This window comes from Doryrhamphus excisus, linkage group LG8 (genome assembly GCF_037039965.1).
Source record: "Doryrhamphus excisus strain RoL-2023G ecotype Guam linkage group LG8, RoL_Dexc_Guam_v1.1, whole genome shotgun sequence".
Lineage (NCBI taxonomy): Eukaryota > Metazoa > Chordata > Actinopteri > Syngnathiformes > Syngnathidae > Doryrhamphus > Doryrhamphus excisus.
This window is the reverse complement of record NC_136364.1, coordinates 19111863-19127923: the sequence shown is the minus strand read 5'-3', so window position 1 is coordinate 19127923 and position 16061 is coordinate 19111863. Positions and strand designations below refer to the sequence as shown.

The window sequence follows — 16061 nt, the reverse complement described above, 5'->3', positions numbered from 1 at the left end:
CCTGTTCTTTATGCCTGTATCTGAAAAAGAGCCCTTTGTGGCTATGAGTCTGAATTAAATCCTTTCAATGAACAGTGAAACACCTTTGTTTTCTTTCATTATGATGCAAGCCACCTCCTATACAGTTCCCTGGCCTTTCAGCAGTCTCATTGATAGCTTGACAGTGTGAAGTAACACCATATTTTCAGGTGGGAAATGAATACGATGTTCCAGACCATCTCGCTTGGGGAGATGTCGTTTGGCGCAATGCTAGTTTGCATATATGAATCTCAAGACTTGTTTTTTTTCAGGCATTTTTATTTACCTGAGGGTGGTCAGAGTCAGTGTGTCAAGAAACCTGAAATCGAAACAATAACAACATTCAGTATATTGGCATCAATATCACTACCTGGAGTATCCTAGCATTTAAGCGTATTCCCCCACAGTAAATTGGTTCTCACAGTCATTGAGCGAATGAGCATATATGTCATGCCAAAAATAACATTAGCTTTGATATAGCTAGTGAAATGGCAACAACTTGTAGTTTGTCTTGCCTTTAATCCTGTTATCTTGGACGAAACACTGCTATGATAGCGATGTGATGCAGTGACAAGACAAGACAAGATTTTATTTGGAAGGGTGAGACTCAAGCCCCCTCAGCTATGAGCATCTGTTGTTGTTTTTGAGCAAAGCTCCACTTTCTATTTTGCCAACTTTAATTTGCGATCTTGAGCTTTGTCCATTGTGCACATGATTTGCTCTTTAATATTTCTATAGATAGTCCAGATCACAGGTGTCAAACTCAGGCCCTGGGGCTAAATCCAGCTCATGCTGCAGTTTCATCCGGCCTGCGAACTGTTTGGAAAATAGCATTGAGTTCAGCCTGGTTTTTGGCACCCTGTGCGTTTGCTCTACATATTCTTATACAGTACTTTCAGGGAATCACAAACAAATATTTTTACTAGGATGGTAAAAATATATTTGGTCATAACCATAGAATGTGGGTACTCAGCATTTTTTTTCCAGGTCAAGAAACTGCTACTATACTCCCAACGCATAAGCCACACCAGACGAAAACAACAAACATGTAACAAACATGGCGATGTACTTTGGCGTTACTTTTCACGTTATTGCACATTTGTCAACAAAATTTATTGAAAATAAAACTGAAAATGGATGAAACATGTCCTTTACTAAAATGTAGCTGATGTCGATTATAACCACCATGTTTTCAATGTGCAGATGCAAACACAATCTTCTATACATCCATACATCCATTTTCTATGCCGCTTATCCTCATTAGGGCCGTGGGTATGCTGGAGCCTATCCCAGTCACTTGCAGCGCACGTATAGACAAGCAATCATTCATGCATTTCATTTCATGCCATTCTTGCAAAATAACATCATGCTTGTGAAAGTTGTCCCACCAGCTAAAGGTCCGATCTTGTCGGATCTTGTCCCAAATTGCCATCTTTGGCGGGGATGTGGTAGCCATTTAGTGAGCAAAGCAGCAGCAGCAGTGTAGCAGCAGCTCTGAAGCCCACAATGGCACCTTTGTTTCTGAATGTAAAGTGAAAGCATACACTCAAAAAGTTATTTCAGCATGCTTGAAAGCAGCCATAGCACACATTAAATTATACTCACGTAATGTGGAAATAGCAGCACATAATTGTTACGTCATCTGTCAGCAACAAGCCAGAAGCTCTGTCGTCTGTGGATGGAGAAGCCATTTTCAAAAAATACCTGAAAACATTTATGTGAGGATAGCCCTTTGGTTGTCTTTATAAGTTGTTTACATTGTCAATTTTCAGTGGTACCGGAGTGATGGGAGTAGCAGATATTGGCACACTAGCCTCGAGCATCCTGTTAGTGTGAAAAAAACAAACACAAGTCGCAGGACCAGTGAAACCATGAAAAAAAGTGCAACTTATAGTCTTGAAAATACAGTTATACATATTTACATAGTGCATTTCTGACTGAACGATAACATCTTCTGTCTCCTATTATGCAGTCGCTACAATATTCTAGATTCATGTTCATATCCTTTGAAAGATTTTAAATGTCAATTCGTGGAAAAAAATTGGCAAAGACAAAAAAAGATTACTTCTGTCCTTTTTAATGTGAAATCTTACTCTTATAGAACACATTCAATTGAAATGTCAACGCAGTGATTAGAAGCCACTCTTAAGTACTGCAGTGACATCTGCCAACAACAGCCTGCCCGTCAATTTGAACGTGAGTGCATTACTTATTTCAAAATCAGGTATGAGATTCTGAATCACCTTTTTAAACTGTTTTTTGAACACCCAATGGAGATCATCAAACACATGCATGCTGCAAGCTTGCACTAGATTTTAATGCTTAAATCCAAAAAGCTGCTCTGAGGTCATTTACCCTAATTAATCCACAGGCTGGATTTAATCAGCAAAGTCACACACATAAACACACACACAATCATTGAAAAGAAAGTGAAAGAAAAAACAAACCAAGACTGAGTGATCAATATAAATAACGATGACTAGAATGAAAGACTATTTAATCCTCCGGGACTGCATTTTACTGGAGGTCTTAAGAGGGGGATGAGAGAGAGCTTGATGACGAGTTTGTGGACACAGGGAGTCAACTTGGTGTCCTCAATCCAACTACTAAATCCCCTATACCCTTACATCTGTCTTAGGACACACACTCACACATAAACACAGACACACACATGCAAACTCACATTGACATCAGTACTATATGGACAAATTCAAATGAAAAGTTAAAGATGATCAAGTTATTTTGTACACACCGTGATAAGTCAATTCCTTATTTATAGATGGAATATTTTGTAGTTAAGAGCATAGAAAACCCTTTTGTGTGGAAATATGGGGTAATAACTATAAAAGCAATCTTCACTCGCTAAATATACTGCAAAAAAGGTCAGTAAGGATAATTCAGAATGCCGCATACAGAGGACATACTAACTCCTTATTTTAAAAATCACAAATACTTCAACTAGTTAATCTTCTGATGCATGTTCAAATTAAATAAAACCATTACCATTACCATTACCTGTTAATGAACAAAATATTTTTTTCACATTAACCTAACAAATTAGTCACCTTTAATAATACGAATAGGATTCATTCACTCCTCAGTTACACACTGGTGGTGGTGATCTATATCTGTAGCACATTTAGCCTGGAGTAGTCTGACGGAAACATTGCTGCCGATTTGTTCCTACGGCCTCCCTGACCACCAAACATTCATTCATATTCATTCATACACCAGTTTGCAAAAACTTGACAAAGCCTTTGTCTCTCTACAGGAGCTACAGTCTGAAGAAGGGACAACTCGAGAGGGATTATGCACAGGTACGTCTTGCTGTACGCTATGTAAAACGCTGAAAATTGCCAGATACAAGTTTTGGAATGGTGGTTGCAGTGGAAAGTAAATGTGAAATGTGAACACACAAAACAAATGCAAATTACTGTAAAAAAAATGTTCACTTTTGTGTTGCCAGTAGTATTTACGCCTGTAGATCACATTAAACTCTGAAGGCCTGATGTCCCATGAGACCCTCAGCTCAGTGAGCATCAAATGATTAACCTCAAGTGTGTGTATGTTTGTGTGTATACTTTTGTAACTTCCAACACAATTAGCATTAACAAGGTGTTTTTAGCAAACTACTATATACCCTGGAAATTATGAGAAGTAAGCAAGCTTACATTTAAAGGACCAAGACACCCAATACTCCTATTCAGTGTGACCATACGTGTCTCCACTTAACTTGTGTTCTTGGGATATTCTTTTGCATTTTACATTGGTTTACTTTTTTTTAACGTATATTGTATTTGACTTCTGAAAGGTCAAATTTTCATGACACAAAATCACATTAATTCTGGAAATGATGGTGACAGTTTGACACTGGAACAGATTATTTCTATTTTAATTATTTGACTTTGGGGAAAGGGAATGGGTTTATTTTGCCCTTAGTAGTTCCACTGATTTTAAACTAAAAAATTCTATTAATCAATAGACATTATGCACAATTAAATGAATTTTTATTTATTTTTTTCAATCAAAGCCTGAAGACAGGGGTGTTTAAAGCACAGCCTGGGGGCTAAAATGGGAAAAATAGATCAACAAAATGAATCAAGACAAATGATCAATCAAGACAAAATGTAAACAGAAGAAGCTGAATTGTTGGTCTCAATCACAAATAATCCAACAAAGCTTTGTCGTTCAATAATTACAACATTTTAATTGCACTGTATCCGCAAGGCTGGCTCACTGTGTGTCGTTGTAGATAGAGTTCTAAAATAGGTGTGTGACAACAGCTCAGACTTTTTCCATGAGCTGCTGCTGTGCCGTTCTCGCTCTTCCACAGACGTCAGCGTACTAATCCAAACAACATACTCTCTTACTTTATGACAGCGGGGGCCATTGTATTTTAGAAATATGGCTCATTCTCCTGAAAGGGTTTCAAACATGTGAAACATGATTTTCTAACCAATTTGGTAAATATTTTACCTTTAAATTAGCTTAAACTGTCCAAAATGGCGATTTATCTTGACTGTAACACCGAATTAGTGGATGAACTCTGCTTCAAACATGGTGCAAGACGCAACACAGTGTCCATTAAAACATTGTTAGTTAGCGTAAGCTTCACACATTTCACGTTCCGCGGAAGCATAATGTCACAAAACAGTTCCCCAAAGGGTATCGATTAGACAAAATAGAAATCTTGTGTAACGCTTATCATGGACAGTATACCGTATTTCAGATTTTCAGCTCATTTGCATACATTTTTCCACAATTCAATAGTTGTTACATTGTCTGCTTACATTTATGGCACTTGTATGTTTTATCTGAGTTTGATCACAGTATATTTTTTGATTTTTCATAATGAGCAACCAGCACAAATAAAGTATTCATCGCTGTTGCCCGTTTATTCAGTTCATTTAGTTAAAGCAACAAATCTTTTGTCTGTGCATCATGTCCGTTGAAGCACTCTCACTGTGCTCTTTCCAGGAGAATCATCTATACTGAGCATTTTATTGAGTTCAGTAAATGTAGCATTGTAGAAAGACGTGAGCAATGACAGCAGTGATGACACATTAACTTTAAGTATCAGCTCAGAAGCTACTAAAAATAGTACCCGGTACCTTGCACACTCTGTACTGCAAAGGCACAATGCCAGAGCTGATACAGTCGAGAAGTATGACGGCATATTGGTAGTGTAGTGGTTCACACAGATCACTCTCATTTACAGGTCAATCAATGCCCCATTCATATTTACCCTTTGATTGATGGGTGATCAGTCCAGGATGGAGCCTTTAATCTTAAATCACCCGCTCCCCAGAATAGGTCGAACATTCGGTAAAATGAATTTTACCTGTGGTCAGCACCTTCACAGGAGGGTCAGTGTGTCTCCCCTCCCCCTACCCTGCTTCGCCTTTTCACCCACCTTTGTCCCTCAACACTGTCTTTTTTCACTTCAGAAATAGTGGTTGCCTAGCAACAAGCCACTACTCAAAGAGATTCAATGAATTGTCTCCTTAATTGTAGGTGTCTGTCAGTGTTTTTTGTGATGAAATTGTATCTTTTTAAAGTGATGATGAATGGGAAACAGACTCTCTTGCACCTTTGTTATGATCTAGTAATTTAATGATGTCACGTCGCCCCCTTTGCCACTCATCACCGTCTGCACTCGGCTAGTCGGCCTCTGCCTGTTAACACATATAAATTATACTCAACACGGACTAAAATCCATCTGATGAGCAGGCTTGGGAAACAAACCAAGTCAGACAGATGGAAAAGAGTGAAAAGGAAAGAAGAGACAAGCCCGATTAGAAGGGTGCAAATACAAATCCAAACAGCATTTTCACTCGTCATTTGAATTTAACCTTCGTTCTCCTTGATCTGTTTCATTACAAAACCAGTTGGGCCATAGATAACGTTAGATTGAGTAACTACAGTATTATGCCCCCCCTCCCCACACAGTCAACATTACTGGCATAGTTTTAGGCTGGGGTCATCCTTCACTGTACTGCCCAAAAAGGCCAGCCTGCTGTGCCTGTTGCCTCAGTTGACTCGCAATCTTTTATAGCAAATCTGATGAATAGATATTGTGTTTCTTCAACAAAAAGACAAGTTCTCACAAACAATAGAAATTGGAAGCAAGATTGCAGTGAAATTAGGTTGAAATGTTGCCATTATTTGGTGTGTTTTACAATGCTTGATTTGTTTTTGTTTGACAACAAATTTATGACAATTTGATATGCTAAGATCCATTTTAATACATGCCAGCAATCAGAGTTGTATATGAAAAAAACATTGTTATACTGAGCCAAGTACAGCTGTGGCAACCAGAGTGGGTACAGTTCTGTAGAAAAGATGCCAGGAAAACTGCAATACACTCTCACACTGTTACTTTTTGCATTCCTATGAGGATAAATGGCATATAAAATTAATAGATGTCCCTCCAATCTATTGTTTTGAAACACTCGTTTTGACATTTTCATTCTATAACGTCACAACATACAGCAAAATAAATCAGCAGAATTGCTGGAAATCTCTTGTTTATCATGTCACACGTCTGCATGTTTACTTGCCGCTAGGAATTCAAAGGGAGCAATTAGCTGACACTGCAGGTGTGGATGACAGCCCCCCCCCCACAACACTCACATAAAAGCCATGGAGGGCTTCGGCACAGAGAAGTGCAGACAGGTAGCGAATGGAGAAAAAAATCATTGATTCAAGAGGATGCTGAGAATGTATGGAGTAGAGCAGACAAGCACATACTGCAGGGCCTAGATTCCCAATGTGGGGTGCATCAATTGTCTAGGGGGTCCGTGAATAAAAATATAAAAATTATTTTTTAGATCAACTTTTTTATTTCTGAAATTGACATTAAGTTGAAATGAGATGGTATATTATACATATTTTAGTAAGTAAGTAGAACAAAATATCACAATATAACATTTAAACTACAAAAAAAAATCAGACCTCACAGATCGCTCTGCGTTATTTTCTCTGCCGTCATATCACGTCAACTTTTCCACACAACCTACACAACATAACGGCTTAAAATACAATCAGCGGCAATTGTAAAAGGTGTGTGCGTCTTACTGCAGAGCTGTTTCATCTGTCAGCTGCCCTGAGCCAGTTTTACACTGGGTTTCCATTGAATAAATGTAGTTATTTTGTTATCAATATCTCTTGATATGTTTAGGTGTCACTAAAACAAAATATATGGACGTCAGTCACCGTTCTGCTTGAATTTATAAAGACCTCAAAAGGCTACAAACAAACTGTTTTTTTGATGAAAGAAGGTAGTCAAAAGCTTCTTTACATATTTTCAATGTTAATGTAGTCCTTAAAGTCAATATTCTGCGGGTCTTGACAGTTATGCAAAAATGCCCAAAAACATGCTTCAGGTCAAATATCTGAGGGGGTCCATGACTATAAAAAGTTTGGGAACCAGTGCTATTGTGTTTATTCATACAATGTACTACCCTGACAAGCAACGAGGGATGCCTGAAAATACATTCTACCGCACGCAGCGCACGTGTGAGTCTTCAAACGCACCCTTTTTTAGACATGGATCATCAAGAATTGGCTGTAGGCCATATAATGGCCAGCATTTTGGATTCAGGTCCAGTGGAAATCCAGGAAATTCACACAGAATGCAGACTTGGCATGGTGTACATTTGTCCAATATGCCACAGCAAAATCATTATGCAAAGCAGGAGAAGGCATAAAAACATACAGTGAAAGTGTTGTGACTGTCAGTAGAACTATTTGCTGAAATGATTGCAAGGGTATCAATGAAACAGAAACTGTTTCACAGCTGTTTGGTCACAAAAACAGGATGTGTGTGTGTTTAAAAAAAAAGTACTTCCACCTTACCATGACCACACAGGAAGGCCATAAAAGGGCTTCATTGTAATATCTAGTCCATAGTTTTGAATTTGTCCGGTGATGGAGGAAGCAGGTGTATTAAAATAAGGATGTTTTATGTGATGCAGTGGGAAAAACTGGGAACATAAAGACAATACATAATTGCAGTCGAAATGAAGAGTTCTGGTTCAGTTGACAAAAAGAATAATAGTAATAATGGATTAGATTGTACTGTATGTAGTGCTTTTCATGGTACGCAAAGCATAGTAAATCAAAGCAAAGTAAAGTGAACCCATTATTCATTCACACACTGGTGGTAAACTACATCTGTAGTAACAGCTGCTCCAGAACACGTGACAGTTAATTTGAACCATCATCCACACACACATCCATTAAGATATTAGCAGGGACTCTAGGAAACAATGCTAAATCACTACTGACACAGTGACCCACTCTGGAAGATGTAGGCTACACCCTACTAAAGACCTCTACTTTCTGACTGCTGTACATTAGAGATGACTGTGCCTTCATTGCAACATCATTCAATGTTATAGAAATAATCTTTACACGTAATTGCTCACATAGGAAAATGGTACGGGTATCACAATATGTTGCGAGATTAAAACACGACAAAACTCTCTTGGACACTAGGCTTGGGACAATTAAAAAAGAATTAATTAATCACACAATAAAAGAAAATGAACTGGATAATTATGCTGGCTCAAGATATTGCCATGCACATACATACATGCCTGTCTGTTTTCAAAGGTATACTACAGTAAAGTCTCGTTATATTGATATCGGTTATAACGAATTACTGCTTATTACGATACTATTTTCATTTCCCGGCAAATTTCTAGTCTTTTATGATATAATTAGTTCCGTTAGTACGATACCCGGTTATTATGATAATCCGGTTACTAGGATGCCCTTTTCATCTCCCGCCAGCCAATTTGGTCTGCTTATATCGATACAAAAGCAGCTTAAATCAATCTTTGCTTAAGGATTTCAATACCAAAAAAGAACACGGCGAACGGCTGCTTCCAGTCAACTTTATTTTTCACACTTCCACCACCAGAGCGCAGCACACACACCGATTCCCGCACTTCCTGGTTCACAGGTCATGCTCAACCCGCCCCACATAGTAGCTGGCCAAACACATGCCTGCAACAGAAGAACCAACTGACATAGCATACACACCTATTCCAACGAAGACACAAGCGTACAAATACATGTATTTAATTGTGTTGTATTCAGATATCTTTTTATCGCTTGCAATAATCACTGTTTTTCATATGTACATGCTGGCGTTCGTGGTTTCTCTCGTGTGTATAGATTCTATACACACGAGAGAAACCACGAATGCAGTTGGTTCTTCTGTTGCAGGCATGTGTTTGGCCAGCTATGTGGGGCGGGTTGCCCACTTTTAATGCAGTTTGGCGCAGGATCGGATATATCGACAGTCCGGTTATATCGATATTTTTTCTGACTCCCGACAATATCGATATAACGAGACTTTACTGTATTATATAAACACTTTGAACCATCATGCTAGATGTTTGCATGCTAAAGTTAACATGTATGGTCTGCGCTCTATAAGTGCTTTTTTAGTTATTTAAGTGAATTCTTTAAAATCCAGACACCATTAACTGTATCATTTTATATATTCATATGTGTCTTCTCAGGCTTTGCAGAAGTTAGCTAGTCAATATCTAAAGAGAGACTGGCCTGGAATCAATCAAGATGACCAGAGAACAGACTACAGGTCAGTGTGTGAATATACAGTATATTATATCTTTATTTACTTTATCTATACAGTATACAGATAGAAAAAGTCGTTCTTCAGCATGTTTTAATCACTTTACTGTATTGATGCACTACTTTGCAGGAAAATGTCATGCATTTGTAATTATAGTAGCACAGTGCAATTGGGTTTTTTCCTCCCCAACCAGGAATGTTTATGCAGTGTGGCGGTCCTACTTAGAAGGTACGGTGCAGGTGAGCCAGTCCAGACTCAATGTTTGTGACAACTACAAGAGTCAAGTTTCAGATCCTGCAAAGACCGTCAGACTCTTCAAAGAGCAACAGCTAAAAAAGGTAAGTACACATCTGGGCGGGATGTCTGTTATGCACATCAGCTCACAGAAGACGGCTACTACATATTGATTGCTTCTTTCACTAACTGCTTCTGCATTTTTTTTAATTCCCTCACCCAGATCATAGATCAGTTGAGTGGCATTCAGGCAGAGCTGCAAGAGTCGGTGAAGGAATTAGCCAAAGCCAAGAAAAAATACTATGACTGTGAGCAGGTTGCCCATGCAGTACGAGAAAAGGCTGATATAGAAGCCAAGTAAGTTCACCACATACTGTAGCACTGTGTCTACATGTGTGATTTAGGGTGAGAAACACTGTACCATCTGTTAGGTGAATGGAAATATGCTATACAGCATGCAATACACATTTGAGGATTCTGGTAGATGTGAGTTAATTAATTAAAAAAACCCAGACAGTCAGCATCCTTATCAATTCTGCTTGATGTCGCCTGAAATGGATTATGATTACTGCATCAGGCTGAGAATTATTGCCCTGCATTTTTGAGACAAATGTATTTTATACATGAGATATTTGTTATATTTTATTATATTTGACAGCACATCTATCCTTATATTATTGCTTAATCTAATAACCAATACAAGAGTTGTATCAACATCAACACTATGCCATATTAGTGATAATAGTATTTAGTCAGTCATACATTTTTACAGCTTATATCTTGTTCAAGGTCACAGTTTAGCTGGAGCTCATCCCAGCTGATTTTGGGTGAGAGGCAGTCTCCACCATGGGCTCGCCGCCAGTCATTCATAGGGCGATAATATCATTACTATATTAGTATAATTAAACTAACTTTAATCAGTGTAGAACTGCACAGCTTTATGTTGGAGAAGGTAAACAGAATTATGTCTTTGGTGTCAATGTAGCCCTGCAGCCCTACAAACCGGAAACAATTATAAAACCATTTATTTAATATAAAATATAAAATATATAAAAAATATAAAAATATAAAATATAAAATATATAAAAAATATAAAAAATATAAAAAATATAAAAAATATAAAAAATATAAAAAATATAAAAAATATAAAATATAAAATATAAAATAATACATAAAAAATAATAGATAAATAAATAAAACACATATAAAATATTTAATAAATATATAACAGAGCAATGAAGTACTTCATGCTTTGTCTCCTATGCGCGTTCTGCTCCGTGATGCTGAGAGGCATTCAGGCGCATTCGTAAATGTGAGGGTGAGGCGCTAATTGGTTTGAATTTTTACTCACATACCCCCAATTGGGCATAGCTCACTTATGGAACCTAGGAAATAAACGAAATTGTTTTTCAGGTCAAAATTGTTTGATTGCTTTTTCTGTCTCAGGTCTAAGCTGGGTCTTTTTCAGTCAAGAATTAGCTTGCAAAAAGCCAGTGTAAAGGTAAGAGGATTCTTCAATACTGTACTCTATATGTACTACTCCTATGAGGTGATGTTTCAGTTTGCACCCTGGATAAGACCTTACATTTAATTTAAAAATGTGTCTGTGTTTCTGTTTTTTCAGTTGAAAGCAAAGAGAAGCGACTGTAACTCGAAGGCAACGCAGGCCAGGAATGACTACTTGTTAACACTAGCTGCTGCCAACGCTCACCATGACCGCTACTACCACACAGACCTTCTGTATTGCATACAGGTATTACTCCAAATGATTGGAAGATATCTGAGGGAATCCACTTTAAGACTCAATTTCCCATGTATTAAGTCTCTGCACTTGACGTTTCTATTAGATCTGCAAATTTGTTTAAAATATCTTTAAGGCAGATAAAGTTGTGGTTTTCTAATGCTAGAGTGACATGTACTTTTATTACATGCGGCTTAAGAGTTTCATTCACTGCTCGTGTCCTGAGGGAATTTCCAAGAAAGAATATATTTTTTTCAGCTCTGAGGGAGTTTTGAAATTGAAAGTGCTGAGCTGTTTTGAATTAGAACTCAGCGGGAAAAATCCTGTTTTTATGTTCAAAGTCACTTTCTCTTTTTAATGTTCAGACACGGGAAAAAGACATCTAACAAAAAAAAAGTGATGACTTCACACTTTTGAGTACTCCAAAGTTCTGTGGGTTTCAGGCACTGTTAGCAAATGATGAGCAAGCTTGAAATTGTACTGTACACTTAAGTATACTTAGAGCAAAAGAATGATGAGAAGGCTTTGGGAGAAGATTATCATTTGAAAACACTTTAAGCTGTAAGTTATATAAGTTATAATTGGACAGGCTGGTTTCTGGTCAGTTTGGTGGTGAAGATGGCTTTCTTGGAGGACATCCACTGTCTGGAACTGATGTCCGATGCTCTTCCACCCCCAAAGGTTCTTATTTGGATTTACATTAGGGGAACACGGACTGGGTGGAACACATGGGGAAGACCTGGGTTCGATTCTCATCTTGGGCATATCTGTGTGGAGTTTGCATGTTCTCCTCGTGCATGCGTGGGTTTTCTCTGGGTACTCCGACTTCCTAGGTTAGACTTGCTAGGTTAATTGGCGACTCCATATTGTCCATAGGTATGAATGCGAGTGTGAATAGTTGTTTGCCTATATGTGCCCTGTGATTGGCTGGCGACCAGTCCAAGGTGTACCCCGCCTCTCGCCTGAAGGAGGATAAGCGGCATAGAAAAAGGATGGATGGATGGTCCTGTTGGCTTCTAACAGGAAGTTTGGAATGACTTGGGCCTTGCTTATGCAGCTCAACAATCCAACTGCGTTCACGAGGCGTAAGCTTTTTTGCCTTTGCCGTCAAGAGATCATGACATTTAATCTAAGGACAGATTCTTACTGTTACCCTTCCGTTTGCTTTCATTCCTTATTTCTGCATCTCTACTTTTTCCCTCATGCCTGAGGTGCCCACGAGTATCTGTACTATGAGGCACTCCTAAATAATAGATCAGCAGCTCCTAGTGACCAAAGGCTGTAGGGGATTGCGCACATACACAAATACATGAATGTGTACACATAGAAGAGAATGGGGGACAGTGCCAGAGGAAACCAATCTGCTGGTTATTTCTCTCCTGTTCTCGTAAGTCTACTTTATAGACACATTCTGTCACTATGTATCACCAGAAGTAGTCTACTAGACACACAAAATGCAACTCTCATTCTGTCATTCCTTGTCTGCTTCCCATGGCTGTGTTGTATTGCCATGACTGATGCAATCATTCAACAACACACACACACACACAAATATACAAATACATCCAACCCACTGGCTGCAATACAGGACTTTTCCTGGAAGCTGACTCACTTCATTTCCGCGCCACTAAATGGATTTTAAAAAAAGAAGGATGTAGGAAGAAAGGAGGAGGAGATAAGCATCTCGATAAGGAAACATTTAGAATGAGGTCAGCTATCAGCCCACACTTAATGACATAATTTCCTTCATATTTCCTTTACTATATACCATTGTGTGTGAGTACAGCAACATTATTCATGCCTGAATATGTGTGTGTGTGTGTGTGTGTGTCTGTAGCGTAATGTTTTCTTGAAGTAGAATATGAACCCTTTCACCTTTCCCTGCAGCTGTGAGAAAGCAGTCCATAATACACTTTGCACACAGACTGCTTATACGCATATTCTGATAACTTTTATACCAGGGAAAAGTCTTTTTTGTCTCATCTCCCCAAAGTTGCAGTGCCTTTTTTCTGCCAGTCTAACTTGTTTTGGAACAGAAGTTTCACAACCTCACCTTCTCATGAAATCACTTGGCCAACGGTTTGCTCTTTGCTTCCTCTGTTTTTTTTTTTTTGTTTTTTTTTTTCAAATAAACTGTGTTTGGGGACTCACGTAATCAAAAAATGAAAGTAAAAAAGAAAGTAAAAGGTTTTTCTACAGTGTGTATTCTGGTGTGTATTTTCAAATCTGGATTTCGTAAAAAACTCATGCGACAGATTGAACAGGAAAAAGGTTTTTCTCCAGTATGTGTTCTCTTGTGTATTTTCAACTCATCTTTTCGTACTCTATGTACATTCCTATTTGAATGAGGGCTCCAGGGGTATTTTGTGGAGGGGTTCTGAACACACTAGGCATGCAACAGACATTTATGTGCCTTTCCAAATCAAATCAGTTGATTTGAACACCAATAAGTGCACTTATCTGTAAGCTAATGTAAAAGTATGTGTTACTTTAATCAAATTCTTTTGAATAAAGCATAACAATATTTCCCATCTGAAACTGAAAACTGAGCTTTAGTATCTTTTGCAAAGAAAATGTCTTTATGTAAGGCTTTCCACAGACAATATGCATCCCGTGTGTCTCCTTTTTGTTTGTTTACAAGGAATATTTATTGAGACACAAAGCATTGCTCCACTTCTCATTGTTATTTCTTCCATCCTCCAGGCCCTGGATGGCAGGATCTATGAGCACGTAAAAGACTACCTTATAGCGCTGTGTCGCACTGAGCTGGAAGCCTCACAGGCGACACACAACACCTTTCAGTTCCTGTTGGACAAATCTACCAGGGTGAGTTGCTGTGCCATTTTACCCCAAACTTGCTGAAAAAAACATTCCTGCAGTATTGTGTCTGTATTAGAAAGTAGCAGTAGTTCCTTACCTGAGATGTCGGTGCATTCTTGCAGTGAAAAATGTCAGGAGTGTGGACTTGAGTCATGTGGCTGTCAGACTCGATTCACAATTTTGATGACTTTGGTTATGACTTGACAATATCATTAAATACTTGCAAGTAGATTTGGACTTTGACATCAGTGACGCGGGATTTGACTCAGACTTTATTCCGATTACTATACATGAGATTTTCAGTGAGTGTGTTCAACTAATGTGATTGTTATTATTTCATTTCAAGCAAGACAGAATGTTTTCCCTTTGAATATGCCTCATTGAATGCAACTTTTAATGTTCAACAACAAGCAATGGATGTGTGGATTACATTTATGTGCACTGACTAAATCCTAAATGCTATGTAAGAACTGTTTTCTGTGACTAAGTCTTGTCACACAGGTCTTATTTTCTATTTTTTTTTAAAAACAATAACAAATGCAGTAATTGTATTTGTAAAATTTAATGTATTGTTTGATTGTTAAAATGGGGATGAGTGTTTAGCACGCAGGCCTCACAGCTAGAAGACCCAAGTTCAATTCCACCCTCGGCCATCTCTGTGTGGAGTTTGCATGTTGTCCCCGTGCAGGTGTGGATTTTCTCCGGGGACTCACGACTTTCCTCCCACATTCTAAAAACATGCTAGGTTAATGGACAACTCCGAAATGTCCATAGGTATGAATGTGAGTGTGAATGGTTGTTTGTCTATATGTGCCACCAGTCCAGGGTGTACCCCGCCTCTCGCCCAAACACAGCTGGGATAGGCTCCAGCACCCCCGAGACCCTCATGAGGATAAGCGGTAGAAAATGAAAGAATTAATATTTGGGAGACGTTAAACTAGACACTAAGTAAGACACTAAAGACTTGTAAGGCCTCGAAAATTTCAAGCCTATGACAGACTTGGACTTGTACGTCAACTTGAGTCTTGATTTGAGATTAACGACTTGAGACCTATTAATATTTGCAAAACACTGACCTGTTCCCACTTCTGGAAAGTGCTACTGCTAAATAATAAGCCTAAGAATCATGAAAATACATTGAATATAAAGTGGTTGAATTTCTTAAATAAATGTGTCAATAACTTGATGGTTGCTGCAGAAAGGTCTTAAGGCAAAGCATACGTTTACTTCTTCCTCAGATAATACAAGAGTACAACCAGCAGTTGTTCATGCAAGAGAATCCAGTGTTCCACAAAGCACACGACTTCCAGTTCCAGCCTAGCGAATGTGACAAGGTGAGCGAGGGTGAACGCTTTGTTGTGCTTATGCTCTTACTAGTTACTTGTTACTAGTTACTAGTGTTATTTTGTTTTTATACATTATAATCTTGTTGGCACTGCTGGACACATTCGTCTTTCAAACATTATTCCTTTTGCCTACATACACACACACAAATACGCAGTCACACAAAGTCATATGCAGGAAGGATCTTTTTTCTTGTACTTTTGTAGCCTGATCCCTTAAGTATACTCTGGAAATATGACCTTTCCTTGTGACTGCTTGTTAATGCAATTTCTGTCCCTCCAGTGGGAACATCACTCT

At 38.4% G+C, this 16061-nt stretch overlaps 1 protein-coding gene across 4 annotated transcripts in view; it reads left to right on the top strand.

The window, feature by feature from the left end:
• Positions 1–16061, top strand: part of fchsd2 (FCH and double SH3 domains 2) — a 39785-nt gene that overhangs the window by 7380 nt on the left and 16344 nt on the right. For all 4 annotated transcript variants that reach the window (XM_058079032.2, XM_058079030.2, XM_058079031.2 and 1 more), the window contains exons 3-10: positions 3290–3335; positions 9552–9631; positions 9819–9963; positions 10083–10216; positions 11306–11360; positions 11484–11612; positions 14304–14426; positions 15659–15754. In XM_058079032.2, the coding sequence (XP_057935015.2) occupies positions 3290–3335; positions 9552–9631; positions 9819–9963; positions 10083–10216; positions 11306–11360; positions 11484–11612; positions 14304–14426; positions 15659–15754 (808 nt within the window). The remainder of the gene's footprint in view (positions 1–3289; positions 3336–9551; positions 9632–9818; positions 9964–10082; positions 10217–11305; positions 11361–11483; positions 11613–14303; positions 14427–15658; positions 15755–16061) is intronic.